The sequence below is a fragment of the Perca flavescens genome, chromosome 4 (genome assembly GCF_004354835.1).
Source record: "Perca flavescens isolate YP-PL-M2 chromosome 4, PFLA_1.0, whole genome shotgun sequence".
Classification (NCBI taxonomy): domain Eukaryota; kingdom Metazoa; phylum Chordata; class Actinopteri; order Perciformes; family Percidae; genus Perca; species Perca flavescens.
Window position 1 is genome coordinate 692,138 of NC_041334.1, and position 14,561 is coordinate 706,698.

The 14,561-nt window shown below is 42.5% G+C and overlaps 1 protein-coding gene across 2 annotated transcripts in view; it reads right to left on the minus strand.

Moving 5' to 3' along the window:
* Positions 1-983: 983 nt before the first annotated feature.
* Positions 984-14,561, minus strand: part of grm7 (glutamate metabotropic receptor 7) — a 184,445-nt gene continuing 170,867 nt past the window's right edge. For both annotated transcript variants that reach the window (XM_028575992.1, XM_028575993.1), the window contains exons 9-10: positions 7,140-7,386; positions 984-3,383 (exon numbers count right to left, since the gene is read on the minus strand). In XM_028575992.1, coding sequence (XP_028431793.1) covers positions 3,334-3,383; positions 7,140-7,386 — 297 coding nt within the window. In that variant the 3' untranslated portion in view covers positions 984-3,333. The remainder of the gene's footprint in view (positions 3,384-7,139; positions 7,387-14,561) is intronic.

Consider the following 14,561-nt stretch of genomic DNA (forward strand, 5'->3'; position numbering starts at 1 on the left):
CAAACTCGGACTAAAGGTAAGTGTTCCTTTTCCTCCACACTGATTTAACCCTTTAATTTTCATATCTTAAGTTTTTATTTTTATACATTTTATTTATCAGAACTTTATATATTTTGATGTTCCTGATGTTGAACATTGATGTTCTGTTGTCACAATTTAATTTTGTGAGGACTCATAAATAACTACAAATAACTAATGTTTTGTTATGCGTTTCTGGATTTCTTTTTAAAATATATATCAGCCAATATATTGGAATATCGGATTTTTAAATCACCAAATATTTGTATCGATATCGGCCTTAAAAATCCTTTATCGGTCGGGCTCTAGTTTTTAGTAGTTGTCCGTTTTCTGTTGAGGAGCCAGATCCAGGGGCCGACAGCAGAGCAGTGGTGAGCAGTATTTGTTGATGAGCGCACATGAAGTATAGGTAAGCAAAGTTGTCATACTTAGGGCTGGATACTGTTTGGATTTTTACGATTACGAGGCCAAACCGGTACTCTTAAAATGATTCCAATTCCTAAACCGATTCTTGAAAAACTGAAAAATGACATCAAAGATGTAATATGTTTACTAGCGATCATGTGCAGTGAATCGTTAATATGCTTTTATGTCCATTTTGGTGAGCCCAGAGGGAAAAATATGGCTTTTTAAACGTAGCCTACATTTACGATAGCTAGCTCACACTAGACTACAGAGAAAGTGTGATATTTTTTATGTCCATTTCGGAGCGACATTAAGTGGAACCAAAATGAGGATCCGAAATTTGCATTCCAATCTGGTCCGATTGCTACCGGTTGCGTAGGAACCGATTCCATAGTGGAACCGGGTTTCGGTACTCAACCCTAGTCACGCTAGACACCAGACACTATTTTAATAAAAAATACTATTTTTATATATATTTCTTGTGTCCTTCCCACTGTGTGATTTGGGAATCCAAATCTAAAATAATTTAAAATGAACAGACTTTAAATCTGTTACAGCTGCACTCTTAGAAAAGTCCGTAGAAATATATGCTAATATACTGTGTTAATATGAAGGAATGTTCTGCATTTAGATTTTTGTATTAACAGAAAGGTCCGTAAACATAATGGAAAAGTTACTGGTGATTTTCTGCCAGGACATTATCCTTTTTCAACAATGTTTTTTCTTACAGTGTGAAGACTGACTGCAATGGAGTATAGCAGCACTTTTTACCCGGAGAAAACACCAATAAATGCTTTAAACCAAAAGCTATACAATAGGACATGTTCCAGAAGCTACAGTATGTGATCAGAAATTGGGGAGAAATGAACAACATTGATAACCAAGATCACAGCTTTCCCTGGCATTAGTATATAGCTACATGTAGTTAACAATGGATCGTAACAGAGTACAGGCTGTAATTTATACCATCACAAATCGCTGATAAAGTCCTCTGAACCAAAAACTACACAATTGAACATGTTGCAGAAGCTATTTGATCCCACATTGGGGAGAAATGACCAACAACGGCAGCCAAGATAACGTTAGCATACATGTAGCAGTGGAATGACTGTTACAGAGTATAGCAGCACTTTCTACCATCAAAGATCGCCAATATAGTCTTCTAAACTATAAACATGTTCCAACAGGAATGTGATCCAAAATTGGATAGAAACTATCAACAACATCGGCAACCAAGAAATATAAAAGCTGCAGTAAGGTCTGTTGACTTGTGTTGGTGTCAACACGTGCATCAGGTGTGACCTAGCATCTACCGTTTGTGAGCATTCGTAGCAGAGACGCAGATCATTGAGGAAATTAAGGGCTTTAAGTTACTGGAAGCTTCTTTGAGGCACTGCACACACATTTTTCCCTTTAAGAAACTTTGCCAAAGCGGGCTTAAAACCAGCATCTGAAGCAGATAACAAAGAAGACGACATTTAGGTAAAAAACAACAACACTGACATTCCCAAGAGCTCATGGCAAGACAACATGCGTAATTAACACCTGCAAAGCCACACGTGCCTGATTTTGAGTTTCCTGCACCTTTAAAATACTTAAGCACCCGATTGCTACAATCTGCGTCAAAAATTACACTCCTTCTCAGAGTCATAACTCTGTGAAATCTAAATACACAGTTATGACACACGAAATCAGAGAAAAAAAGAGGCTCCAGAACTCTATGCCTCTATCCAGTATCAATGTAATCATTATACTCCTTCCTGTGTACATCACCTAGATAGAAGTAAGACAACATGAGAGACAAATTCCATTAAAGGGACAGTTGAAACTAAAAAAACTAGCCAATAGAGGCAGCGGTAGAGCAGCAACTCACATGTTCTACGAGGTAAAATGACAGAGAGAACAGTTTCAGTTCCTTGTCATAAACTGAACTACTGTAACATACCTGTAACATACCTAATTAACTAACTTACTGTATAACAACACTTGAAAAGATCTGAACTATCCCTTTAATATGAACCTTTTTCATGTCACACCATGTTTACTAAAACTCAGAATGTACCATCGAAATGGAGTCGACTCTGAAACTTTAAAAACCGCTGTACTTCATCATCACGCTGTGATCTGAAGTGTTTCTGAAAATAGGATCCAAGCCTTCTCAGTAAGAAGCCGGTTGAGAAAACATGTTTTCAGGGTCTTTAAGGACATTTTTAAGTGGCAACAACCAGATCCCAGCCGGCAGTGTGCACAAAGCCCTCGAAATCTCAAAGTGAAGAATATGGCTTTAATGAAAAAAAAAGTGCATCCGAGCAGCAAAGAGCAAAACAAATTCATCATCATCAACGTAATAACCATTGTCAACTTTAAAAGAAAAAAAAGAAAACCAACAACCAAAGTAACATAGAAGCCATTAAGAACCACACAAGGGAGGACAGGAAGGTTGGAAAACTTGCAGTTTGGAAGTACATCAAAAGACAACAGGAGGCGGGCTCTGTAGAAAGGTCACGACCGGCCGAGACGGGCAGCTTCGTTTGACATCAACGGCAGAGAAAGAAACAAAGTGGTGCCCCGTGTGAGGCTGCAAGATGTCTGCCATGTTTAGCCTCATGGACAAAAAGTGATTTCTTTTTTATTTTCTGAACATCCTCACGTATTTTTTTAACCCGTCTTCGCCCTCTTTGCGTCCTTGCTTCTCTTTGTCTGTCTTAGTGAATGTTTGGTGCCGTAAGGCTTTGTCCAGAGGGCAGTCCCACAATGCTTTGCTTCAGCATCTGAAAGTCTGTGTGGGCAATGGAGCACATGAGACCAAACAACTAAACAACAACAGAAAAACATCCTCTCTTTCTTTGCTTTATAGCCAGCAGGGCAGGAGACCTTTCTCTCTCTCTGTTCAGTCTCTCTTGGACGCTGTTAGATCACGAGGTCGTTGTAGCTCACGAATTTCTTCTTTTCTGCTGGACCTGAACAGGAGAGAAAAACAGAAAAGAGCCTCAGTCCTTGTGTGGTACTTTAGCTGAAGGTTCATGTTCTGATGGAGGTGAAATGAGAGTTAATGATAGACGATGAAATGAAAGAAGGCTTGAATTATTATGAACTCTCAAAGAGTGAAGATGGATGACAGACAGCACCGCCTCTTCATCTTCTCTTCTTTTATAATTCTGTAATAACCCACCAGACTCCATTTAAATAAACAGTACTTTTATCATCATAAAACACACTTCATTCAAAGTGGACAGAAACTAAATAAAACTATCAAAAGCCATCCTGGTTCATCTTTCCACTGGTTTGGTTGAAATAAACCCTTAATTCACCCATTTATATGTGGAAATATGCTGGCTCTATACACACTAAAAGTCCTGATTATTTACATGGAGTCTGGTGGAGATATGCTGGCTCTATACACGCTAAAAGTCCTGATTATTTACATGGAGTCTGGTGGAGATATGCTGGCTCTATACACACTAAAAGTCCTGATTATTTATATGGAGTCTGGTGGAAATATGCTGGCTCTATACACGCTAAAAGTCCTAATTATTTACATGGAGTCTGGTGGGTTAGGTGATGGGGATTTCAGGGCTGTTTCATGTTAAACTAAAAGGATCTTACTCTTTAACTAAAAGGTCTATCTCTGTAGGGATCCATCCCATAATGTTGTCAGACACTTAGCATAAGAATCTGAGTCTGTCAGCAGCAACAACAGAACCTTTAGTGGATGCTAACTGATGCTGAACATTAGTCCAGTAGGATTACATTGCAGCACGGTTCACAGCTGACAGTTACAGCGTTCTCACTCAAAAGTACTTATTATTTATTAGAAAACCTACACACTTGCAGCCCTTTGTGCCGTGTGCAAAGGTTAGATATTAGCAGCTATTTCTGGCTTCTATTCTTTGCTCTGCAAGCTTCATGTCCGCCAAAACCTTTTGTGTCCAGATGCAAAGCTTCGGTACTGGCATGTGTTCGGTACATGAGGCGATGTAACATCTACATCTCTGAATCCCTTTCAGACCAGAGTCCATGTAAATAATCAGTACTTTCAGCGGGTTACATTACAGCCCAATTCACGGCTGACGGTTACAGCCTTCTCGCTCAATACTGGACCAATTTTTTTTTATTGTTTTTTTTGTTTTTTTGGGGGCATTTCTGCCTTTATTAGAGAGGAAAGTTGAGATATGAAAGGGGAGAGAGGGGGGGGAAGACATGCAGGAGAACCTTCACAGGTCGGATTCGAACCCTGGACCTTCTGCGTTGAGGAATAAACCTCTTCACATGTGCAACTGAGCTAACCGGGCACAATGCTGGACCAAATTCAAAGATTTCTGTTCATATTAATCACTTAAACACTAATGCATTGGAAAAATATGTTCCAGGTTGAAAAAAAAAAAAAATTACCCTGTAAAGTACTCCGATCGGGGCCAAAAGAAGGTGATTGAGAAATCCCTAGTTTGCATGTGATTTAAAAATACTTCTTCCAGGTCAATGTTTATTTCTACACATGTAGTTTCAACACAATTACTGTATCATAGTTAGTAAAATACTTCTTGGTTTCATAAAAAGCAACAAAAACGTTATAAAAAGCACAATGTTTTTTTAAAAAGTGACAAAAACATCAGGGAAATTATAAGAAATGTTGAGGTTGAAAGAAAACCTTTAAATGAGCAGCATTTAGTTATGTCTACCTCCCAATCTCCCCTGCAGCTGAACCCCCCCCCCCCCCACGAATGGACATTTGGCCCTCAGTGTTCATTCAGCGACAAATGACTTTGAGCCAAAAGCCCGTCATCAATCATGGCCGGGAGATAAAAGAGAAAATGGCAGAATATGCATATTAAGGCCTGAACGTGTCACTGAACCTCGGTGACAGTCTCATAATCTGCCATCAGGCTGACAGGCCCGAAGGACCAATCAGGACCCTCAGCAGGACTCTGACAGGTCCGAAGGACCAATCAGGACCCTCTGCAGGACTCTGACAACAAACTCACAGCTTTTTTCAATGTTTTTGTGCCTTTTTTCAATGTTTTCTGCTGTGTTTTTAGCTGTGTTTCCGCTTTTTGACACTTATTTTCTATGTTTACAAAAAGTCTTTTTAGAGCTTTTCTGACAGACCCAACGGTCCAATCATAACTGTTCCCGTCTGCAGAAGTTCATGGATTACCATCTCCATCACATCTCTCAGTCTGTCGGCCAAGGCTTCGGATCTTAGAGTCCATACAGAGAAGAGACACAGGACGCCAGTTTCTGATCTCTTGTAAACCCCCTCTCTTTGGTAAGAGAGTTACCAAAGAAGATCCCAATGTCGCATCTGAATTCAAATACACCAAGAAAAATGAAGGTGCAGATTCATGAGCCAACAAACACTTCTGAGGATTCAAAGGATTTAAAAAACACATAAATAGAGACTGTCCTCCGAACAAACAAACAAAGCGAGCTGACAACCCAAAGATCTTGAGTTTCCTGTCCCAGAAGAGAGAAGAAACTAGAACATATTCACATGTAACATGCACACACGTTTACCTGTTAGAGGACTCAAACTGATTAATGGATTATGAGAATAGCTGGAGATTAATTTAACAGTTGACAAATAATCCATTAATCTTGTTTTTTATTCTCTCTTACAATATCGCTCACAAGTGTTGAAGTCGGGATTTCCCAGCATGCAACATGCACAGTTTATGTCCTGATGAGGCAGGAGCGCTGCAGTCAAATTTAAATTCTTTGGGGTTAAACTTTCTGTTAAAGCACCGCCCCAAATTATCAGCAGCAGAGACAAAATCTGTGAATCCGTCTCTCTCTCCCTCCCTCTCCCTCCCTCCCTCTCTCTCCCTCTCCCTCCCTCTCTCTCTCTCTCTCCCTCCCTCTCTCCCTCTCCCTCTCTCCCTCTCCCTCTCTCTCTCTCTCTCCCTCTCTCTCTCCCTCTTCCTCCCTCCCCCCCTCCAGAAGAAGAATCAAGATCAAGGTCAGGACAGTAAATCAGAAGTAGAAGATTCATGTGTTCTTACTTCTGATAAATTATGAAATTAGCCTGTCAGGAGAAAAATAAAATAAAAGATTTGTTGAGTCGTCCCTGAGCTGTCATGATCTCAGTTTGATCCCTTTCTAGTCCCGAGAACACTGGAGCCAAAGCTCCTTCTACAGGGCTAACGTCTTGTGGAGTCTTTTTATTTTGTAAAACTCATGGTTAGAAGAAGCTCAACAAGAAGCTTCATAGAGACACAAAAAGATTTCTATCCCGGATGAAATATCCTCGCAGTCCGGCAGAAATCTTGTATCTACGAGGGCATTTTAAGAAAGAAAATCTAAAATCACAGAGCCAAGGTGAGGGTTATTAATGTTGTAACGTTGGGTATTCTCTGAGACGTCAGAGGAGTTTTCAGCGTCTCAGTCCAGGAAATCAGACCCAAAGAAGTGCTGAGTCAGGGTTAAATCTCTTCCTATAAACTGACAAATTAAAGCTGCGGAGGTGAGTTAAAGTTATGGCTGGATGAGAAAAATAATAACATGCTTTATTACAGCTCCATGTGTGGCTCAGTAAACAGCGTCTATGTGTGACTGTAGAGTTAATATCCAGGGTTTTCTACTCATTTTATTATTGTCGGAGCGTGCTAAAGTAGAGCCCAGTGTTTCTTCCACACTTGTTCTCTCTCTAACTTAACTCCACAGTCAACAGTGTCTATATGTGACTGTAGAGTTCATGTCTACTGAAGTAGTGTACTCACTGTTGGCGTCGACGTTCTCACACAGCTCCGTCTTGGCCTCGCCGTTGGGCCGCTCGCTGGCCTTGTGGGAGAGTCGGGACGACATGGTGGCGGCGGTGACCACGGCCTTGAAGGAGCGCTTCCTCTTCTGCACGTTGAGCTCCGGGTGGAAGATGATGACGTAGACTTTGGGCATGTAGAGCATCCCGAGAGCCACAGACGCACTCAGGTTCATGGAGATGGTCAGCGTGGTCATCTGGATGTACAGCTGGAGGGAAAGAAGAAGAAACGGGTTGTATGAGCCACGTGTTAAAGTTGATGTGACGCTGGTAGAGTGGACAGATATTTGCGGGGGGGTTACAACAGACACACACACACACACACACACACACATACAGAAACCAGTAAAACCAACAGAGGGAAGTTTAATCGGTGGGGTTTGAGCTGTAAAAAGATGTTTCTACATTTTGCCAGTTTGGGTTTAACGCAGAAAATATGAGAGCTCCAAATACAGATCAACAGATGTCATTCTTAAAACCCGTTTGTAGAAACTCTGTCTGCATTAAAGACTTATTATAACTAACCCTATCCAGTTGTGTGTGTGTGATTAGTGTCCGTCTGACTGTGGAAACACGGCAGTAATGAACCCAGACGGAGGTTGGTTACAGACATTTTTTATGAGTGGATAAAAGATTGTTTCTTATTATCGTCCTGTGTGGTTTGCGAGCCAAGAGCTGCAGACGGCTGGGGCGCGCCCTGAATCTGTTATGTTCTGTGTGTATACTACATTCATTGGAAACCGTGGCCCTCTGAACCCAATATCATCCTGGGAAGAATGCATAAAGAGGCTCGGGCTGTGCTGTAATGGGCTTCCCACAGCGGCTTTCACAGAGTTCAGCTACGCTGTCTTTATGTGTCACAGTGTGACGCGTGGCGTCCCAACACAATCAGGAACCAAAGCAGCAGAGAGGATCACATGCTTACGCTTATCAACACTAACATGTAGGCTGGCTGAGTTGTGCACTATGTCATTGTGCAATAAGTAGGTTATTGGGATTATGCAATATGTTAGTGGTGCAATACATGGGCTGTCGACATCAATATGTCATTTGGCTATTTGGGTTGTGCATTGTGTCATTTATGCAATACACAGGCTATTGGGTTTGTGCAATATGTTAGTCTTGCAATATCTCATTGTGCAAGGGCTGTGCTACACTTATTGAGGAGAATGCAGCTGACAGGGTTGTTCAATTAAAAACTCACAATGAAAGGAGTTAATGGGTTACTATATAGGTACCTGTCTAATGTATATGAGAGTATTACTATATAGGTACCTGTCTAATGTATATGAGAGTATTACTATATAGGTACCTGTCTAATGTATATGAGAGTATTACTATATAGGGACCTGTCTAATGTATATGAGAGTATTACTATATAGGTACCTGTCTAATGTATTTGAGAGTATTACTATATAGGTACTTGTCTAATGTATATGAGAACATTACTATATAGGTACCTGTCTAATGTATATGAGAGTATTACTATATAGGTACCTGTCTAATGTATATGAGAGTATTACTATATAGGTACCTGTCTAATGTATATGAGAGTATTACTATATAGGTACCTGTCTAATGTATATGAGAGCATTACTATATAGGGACCTGTCTAATGTATATGAGAGTATTACTATATAGGTACCTGTCTAATGTATATGAGAGCATTACTATATAGGGACCTGTCTAATGTATATGAGAGTATTACTATATAGGGACCTGTCTAATGTATATGAGAGTATTACTATATAGGGACCTGTCTAATGTATATGAGAGCATTACTATATAGGTACCTGTCTAATGTATATGAGAGCATTACTATATAGGTACCTGTGTCATGTATATGAGAGTATTACTATATAGGTACCTGTCTAATGTATATGAGAGTATTACTATATAGGGACCTGTCTAATGTATATGAGAGTATTACTATATAGGTACCTGTCTAATGTTTATGAGAGTATTACTATATAGGTACCTGTCTAATGTATATGAGAGTATTACTATATAGGTACCTGTCTAATGTATATGAGAGCATTACTATATAGGGACCTATCTAATGTATATGAGAGTATTACTATATAGGTACCTGTCTAATGTATATGAGAGTATTACTATATAGGTACCTGTCTAATGTATATGAGAGTATTACTATATAGGGACCTGTCTAATGTATATGAGAGTATTACTATATAGGTACCTGTCTAATGTATATGAGAGCATGTTTTGTGATGCATGAGAGTATGTGCTGAGAGATGCTTATTTTCTGTATTTTGTGTTATTTTTGTAAAGCTGCAGAACAGACAGAGTCCAAAACAAATTTTCCTTCAGGGAGAATAAAGTATATCTTATCTTATAATCAGGAAACAAAGCAGCAGAGAGGATCAGATGCTTGGGAAATGTGTTCATTCAAAGGTTCAGAAACACAGCGCTGCCTGGAGGAACACAAAGGCTGTAACAGTTCCCTGCAGTCGAAGAAAATAAAAAAAAGACAAAAAAGTACGAAAATAACAACCGTTTCTCTTCCCTAACCCTACCATCCAACCAGTGGTGTAGTCTAATTTTTTGTAGTGAGTATACTGTCATTTTTTCTTCCCAGCCTCATTCTCAGCCGTGTCCCAGAGCGACAACCCCATACATTTTTTGTAACGTTACCGTGGAAAGCATCAGCCTCATCTGGCTCATTTCCTGTAGTTTCTGTAACGTTAACGTCTGCTGCAGTTTTACCTGAGGTTGCAGTAGTTTCAGGGGCAGACTTACAAAAATGATGAGTTTCATCTACTTTAGTGATTCACATTAGTTCATTTCATGTTTGCACAGAGAATGACAGTCAAGTAACTGTGTTGTTGTTCCTAGGTTACTCGCAATACTCACGGGATAAATTTATGGCCAAAACGTTACGTTAGTGGGTATATGGAAATTCTTGACCTTTCCTAGTGGGTATATGACAGATACCTGCGTATCACATAGACTGCACCACTGCTTCCAACAGCAGACTGTGGAAAGACTGAAGTGTGGCACCATCTCTCATCTAAACATAATCTGACATAATGTCTCAGACTAGAAGATCTTAATACCAAGACTTCAAACTTTGGAGAATATCAAACACATTTAATTTCGCCTGAGCTTTAAGACTGTAAAAAGACTGATTTTATCATTGTTTGTCTGACATTTTGGCTCTTTTTCCTCTGCGTTTTTGTCACATTGTTGGCTCTTTTATACATAGCCTATGTTCAAAGTTTTCAGAGGCATTTAATGTTAACGAGCATGGAGGCGAGATAAGGAGATAGAGGCAGAAAGATTCCTGACGCAGCAGGTTGGAGGATCGGAGGGAAAACAGAAACCTAATCTGATTGTTTTCTTGTTATCGGACAGAAGAGCTCGCTGAGATGGGAGAAGAAGCTGTGAGCCGGACCGCAGGAAGGTTAAGAGAATCATTTATCTTCTCAGCAAGCTACTCCTACTCATCACATTCATCAAAACACACACACACACACACACACACACACACACACACACACACACACACACGCACATACACACACGCACACACACACATCCATACGCACACACACACATCCATACGCACACACACACACACACGCATAGACACACACACACACACACACACACACACACACACACACACACACACACACACACACACAGAGCTCTGGATTTATGACATCAAAAATGACCAAAAGTGCTCTTTCTTTGAAGGAGACCTGAATTCATTCCACAGATTAAAATCAATGGTTTTTTTTTTAACCATAAATGCGGGAAAAACCAAAGAAACGGCGACAGATTTTAGGAAAAATCCTTTCAGCAATCATGTTCAGTCATGTAAATATGTAGGAACGTTTCTATCGTTACTGTTCCTGTAAAACGTGAAGACGAGCTGTTAAAACGGATCCAGCTGAAAGCTTCACAGTCTTTCCAGAGAGAATATAAAGGAATATAAAAAGCTGCACAAGTGGTTTATGGTGAACTGGAGATGAGATATGACTCTGCATTGTGAAGATTAAAGAGCTTTATATAGAGTCCACGTTAGAGACCAGACAGAGTCAGAGGAGAGAGAGTCTCTCTCTCAGACACACACACACACACACACACACACACACACACACACACACACACACACTCTCTCTCTCGAGTTAGAGACCAGACAGAGAGCCAGAGGAGAGAGCGTCTCTCTCACACACACACACACACACACACACACACACACACACTCTCTCTCAAGTTAGAGACCAGACAGAGAGTCAGAGGAGAGAGCGTCTCTCTCACACACACACACACACACACACACACACTTTCTGCCAAAACCTTAGAATTTTTTTCCCACCGAACCGAACCCTACTCTTGCACTACGTGCCCTACGCTGGTCGCCGTAATGATGGCGCCATTGGTTACGGGAAGGTGTTTAAGTAGGTGGAGCATTCAACGCAGTAGGCTGTGAGAAAGTGGACATGGAACTCAGGAGCAGAAAAGTTGTTGTTTGGCAGTACTTTCAGTCAAAAGAAGGCCATTCAAGTCCAGCTACATGTTCAATCTGTTCAATGCTGATTGGTCTGGTGGTGGCGAGGACCCTAAACTATACACAACATGGCCGCTGTTACAACATCTGGTCTGAAACATCTGGAAGAATACGAGTTGTGCATGAAGGAATCTCCAGACAGCAGCCAGAATGCAGCAACTTCAGGTACAGCAAAGGAAGAACAGTCACTGTTTACTTCATTCATGTGTTTACTGGGTTCATGGACTGAGGATGGGAGGAGGAGTCAGCACAATCTCAACCAGTGGATTCAGTATTTGGCTGAACCCCAACAATCTGGAATCGGTGCATCCCTAGAAGGTCCACATGTTCCACCAAAACAAGTTCCTTCCTGAGACTATTTAGCAGAGGCACTGTGGCTCCGTCTGGAACTTAGCACTGCCCAAGTCGATTGTGATTGGTTTAAAAAAATGTTCATCCAGGAATGCTGTGTGGACCTTCCTCTGCTGCGCTGTGGAGGAAGGTCTGGCTCCCTGCTGTGTAAAACAGGGAGCCAATCAACACGGCTCATGTTGTGACTGATGGATGAGCTGGAAAGAAAGAAGGGTGAGAGGAAAGAGGAATATAAAAAGGAGGAGGTGGAGAGCTGACAGGCTGGAGATAAAGGGAAGACAAAGGAGTGGGAGAGTGGCGAGAAGGAGCGACATTTTTGTCTGAAGACTAGTTAGAAAAGGTTGAGAATAGAGAGAAAGTACAAAGACAGGTGTGAATGATGAATGAAAGAGAAGATAGGTGAGGAGTTGAAGAAAGGGAGGAGAGGGGCTGAAATGTTTTCCAAGAGGTTTCAGACAGCAGAGGAAGATTAATAGCAAAGTCACAAAGCGTCTGATGAAAAAAGATGTAGAGTTGAGAGGAAGGGAGAGAGGGTGAGGGAGGGAGAGAGAGGGAGAGGGAGGGAGAGAGAGGGAGGAAGGGAGGAAGATAAGGAGGGAAGAAGGAAGGGAGGGAGTTAGGTAGGGAGAGAGAGAGAGAGAGAGAGAGAGAGAGAGAGAGAGAGAGGGAGGAAGGTAGGGAGAGGAAGGTAGGGAGAGAGACAGAGGGAGGGAGGGAGACAGAGAGATGGAGAGAGGGAGAGAGATGGAGAGAGGGAGAGAGAGAGGCGGAGAAATACTACATGTCACAGGGATATTTTGTTTTCTCTGCGGGAAATTGCTCAACAACAAAAGGCAATCCACAGAAATCACTGTGTGTTCATATAGATATCATATATGGAATCTACTCCATTGAAAATGCAATAAAGGCTCGGCTGGAGAGAAAGTGACTTTAACGGACCACAGATTTCTGGGATGTGTTTGGGTGACTGCGTGTCTTCTTTTAAAGCATGTGACTCTGAACTCACTGATGCTCACACTGCACAGACACATAATGACAAAGATAAAGCCATAAAGGACATTATTTGCCAGCTCTAATGAAGCTAAGTCATAAAAACAAACATAAGAGTTTGAAAAACAAAAAGAAAAAAAGAGTGTCTCATGATTTCATCCATCCATCCATCTTCATCCGCTTATCCGGTATCGGGTCGCGGGGGGAGCAGCTCCAGCAGGGGACCCCAAACTTCCCTTTCCCGAGCAACATTAACCAGCTCCGACTGGGGGATCCCGAGGCGTTCACAGGCCAGGTTGGAGATATAATCCCTCCACCTAGTCCTGGGTCTTCCCCGAGGCCTCCTCCCAGCTGGACGTGCCTGGAACACCTCCCTAGGGAGGCGCCCAGGGGGCATCCTTACCAGATGCCCGAACCACCTCAACTGGCTCCTTTCGACGCAAAGGAGCAGCGGCTCTACTCCGAGCTCCTCACGGATGACTGTGCTTCTCACCCTATCTCTAAGGGAGACGCCAGCCACCCTCCTGAGGAAACCCATTTCGGCCGCTTGTACCCTGGATCTCGTTCTTTCGGTCATGACCCAGCCTTCATGACCATAGGTGAGGGTAGGAACGAAAACTGACCGGTAGATTGAGAGCTTTGCCTTCTGGCTCAGCTCTCTTTTCTTCACAACGGTGCGATAGATTGAATGTAATACCGCACCCGCTGCGCTGATTCTCCGACCAATCTCCCGCTCCATTGTCCCCTCACTCGCGAACCCAAGGTACTTGAACTCCTTCACTTGGGGTAAGGACTCATTCCCTACCTGGAGTAGGCACTCCATTGGTTTCCTGCTGAGAACCATGGCCTCAGATTTAGAGGTGCTGATCCTCATCCCAACTGCTTCACTCTCGGCTGCGAACCGATCCAGTGAGTGCTGAAGGTCGCAGGCCGATGATGCCATCAGGACCACATCATCTGCAAAGAGCAGCGATGAGATCCCCAGCCCACCAAACCGCAACCCCTCCCCACCCCGACTACGCCTCGATATCCTGTCCATAAATGTTACAAACAGGATTGGTGACAAAGCGCAGCCCTGGCGGAGGCCAACCCTCACCTGAAACGAGTCCGACTTACTGCCGAGAACCCGGACATAGCTCTCACTTTGGTCGTACAGAGATTGGATGGCCCTGAGAAGAGACCCCCTCACCCCATACTTCCGCAGCACCTCCCACAGTATCTCCCGGGGGACCCGGTCATACGCCTTTTCCAGATCCACAAAACACATCCCTCCAGGATCCTTGCGAGAGAGAAGAGCTAGTCCGTTGTTCCACAACATGGGAAATTGACAATGATCCCCCATCATCCTCCAGCTCTGCCTCTAACATAGAGGGCGTATTAGTCGGATTCAGGAGTTCCTCAAAGTGCTCCTTCCACCGCCCTATTACCTCCTCAGTTGAAGTCAACAGTGTCCCATCCTTAGTGTACACAGCTTGGATGGTTCCCCGCTTTCCCCTCCTGAGGTGG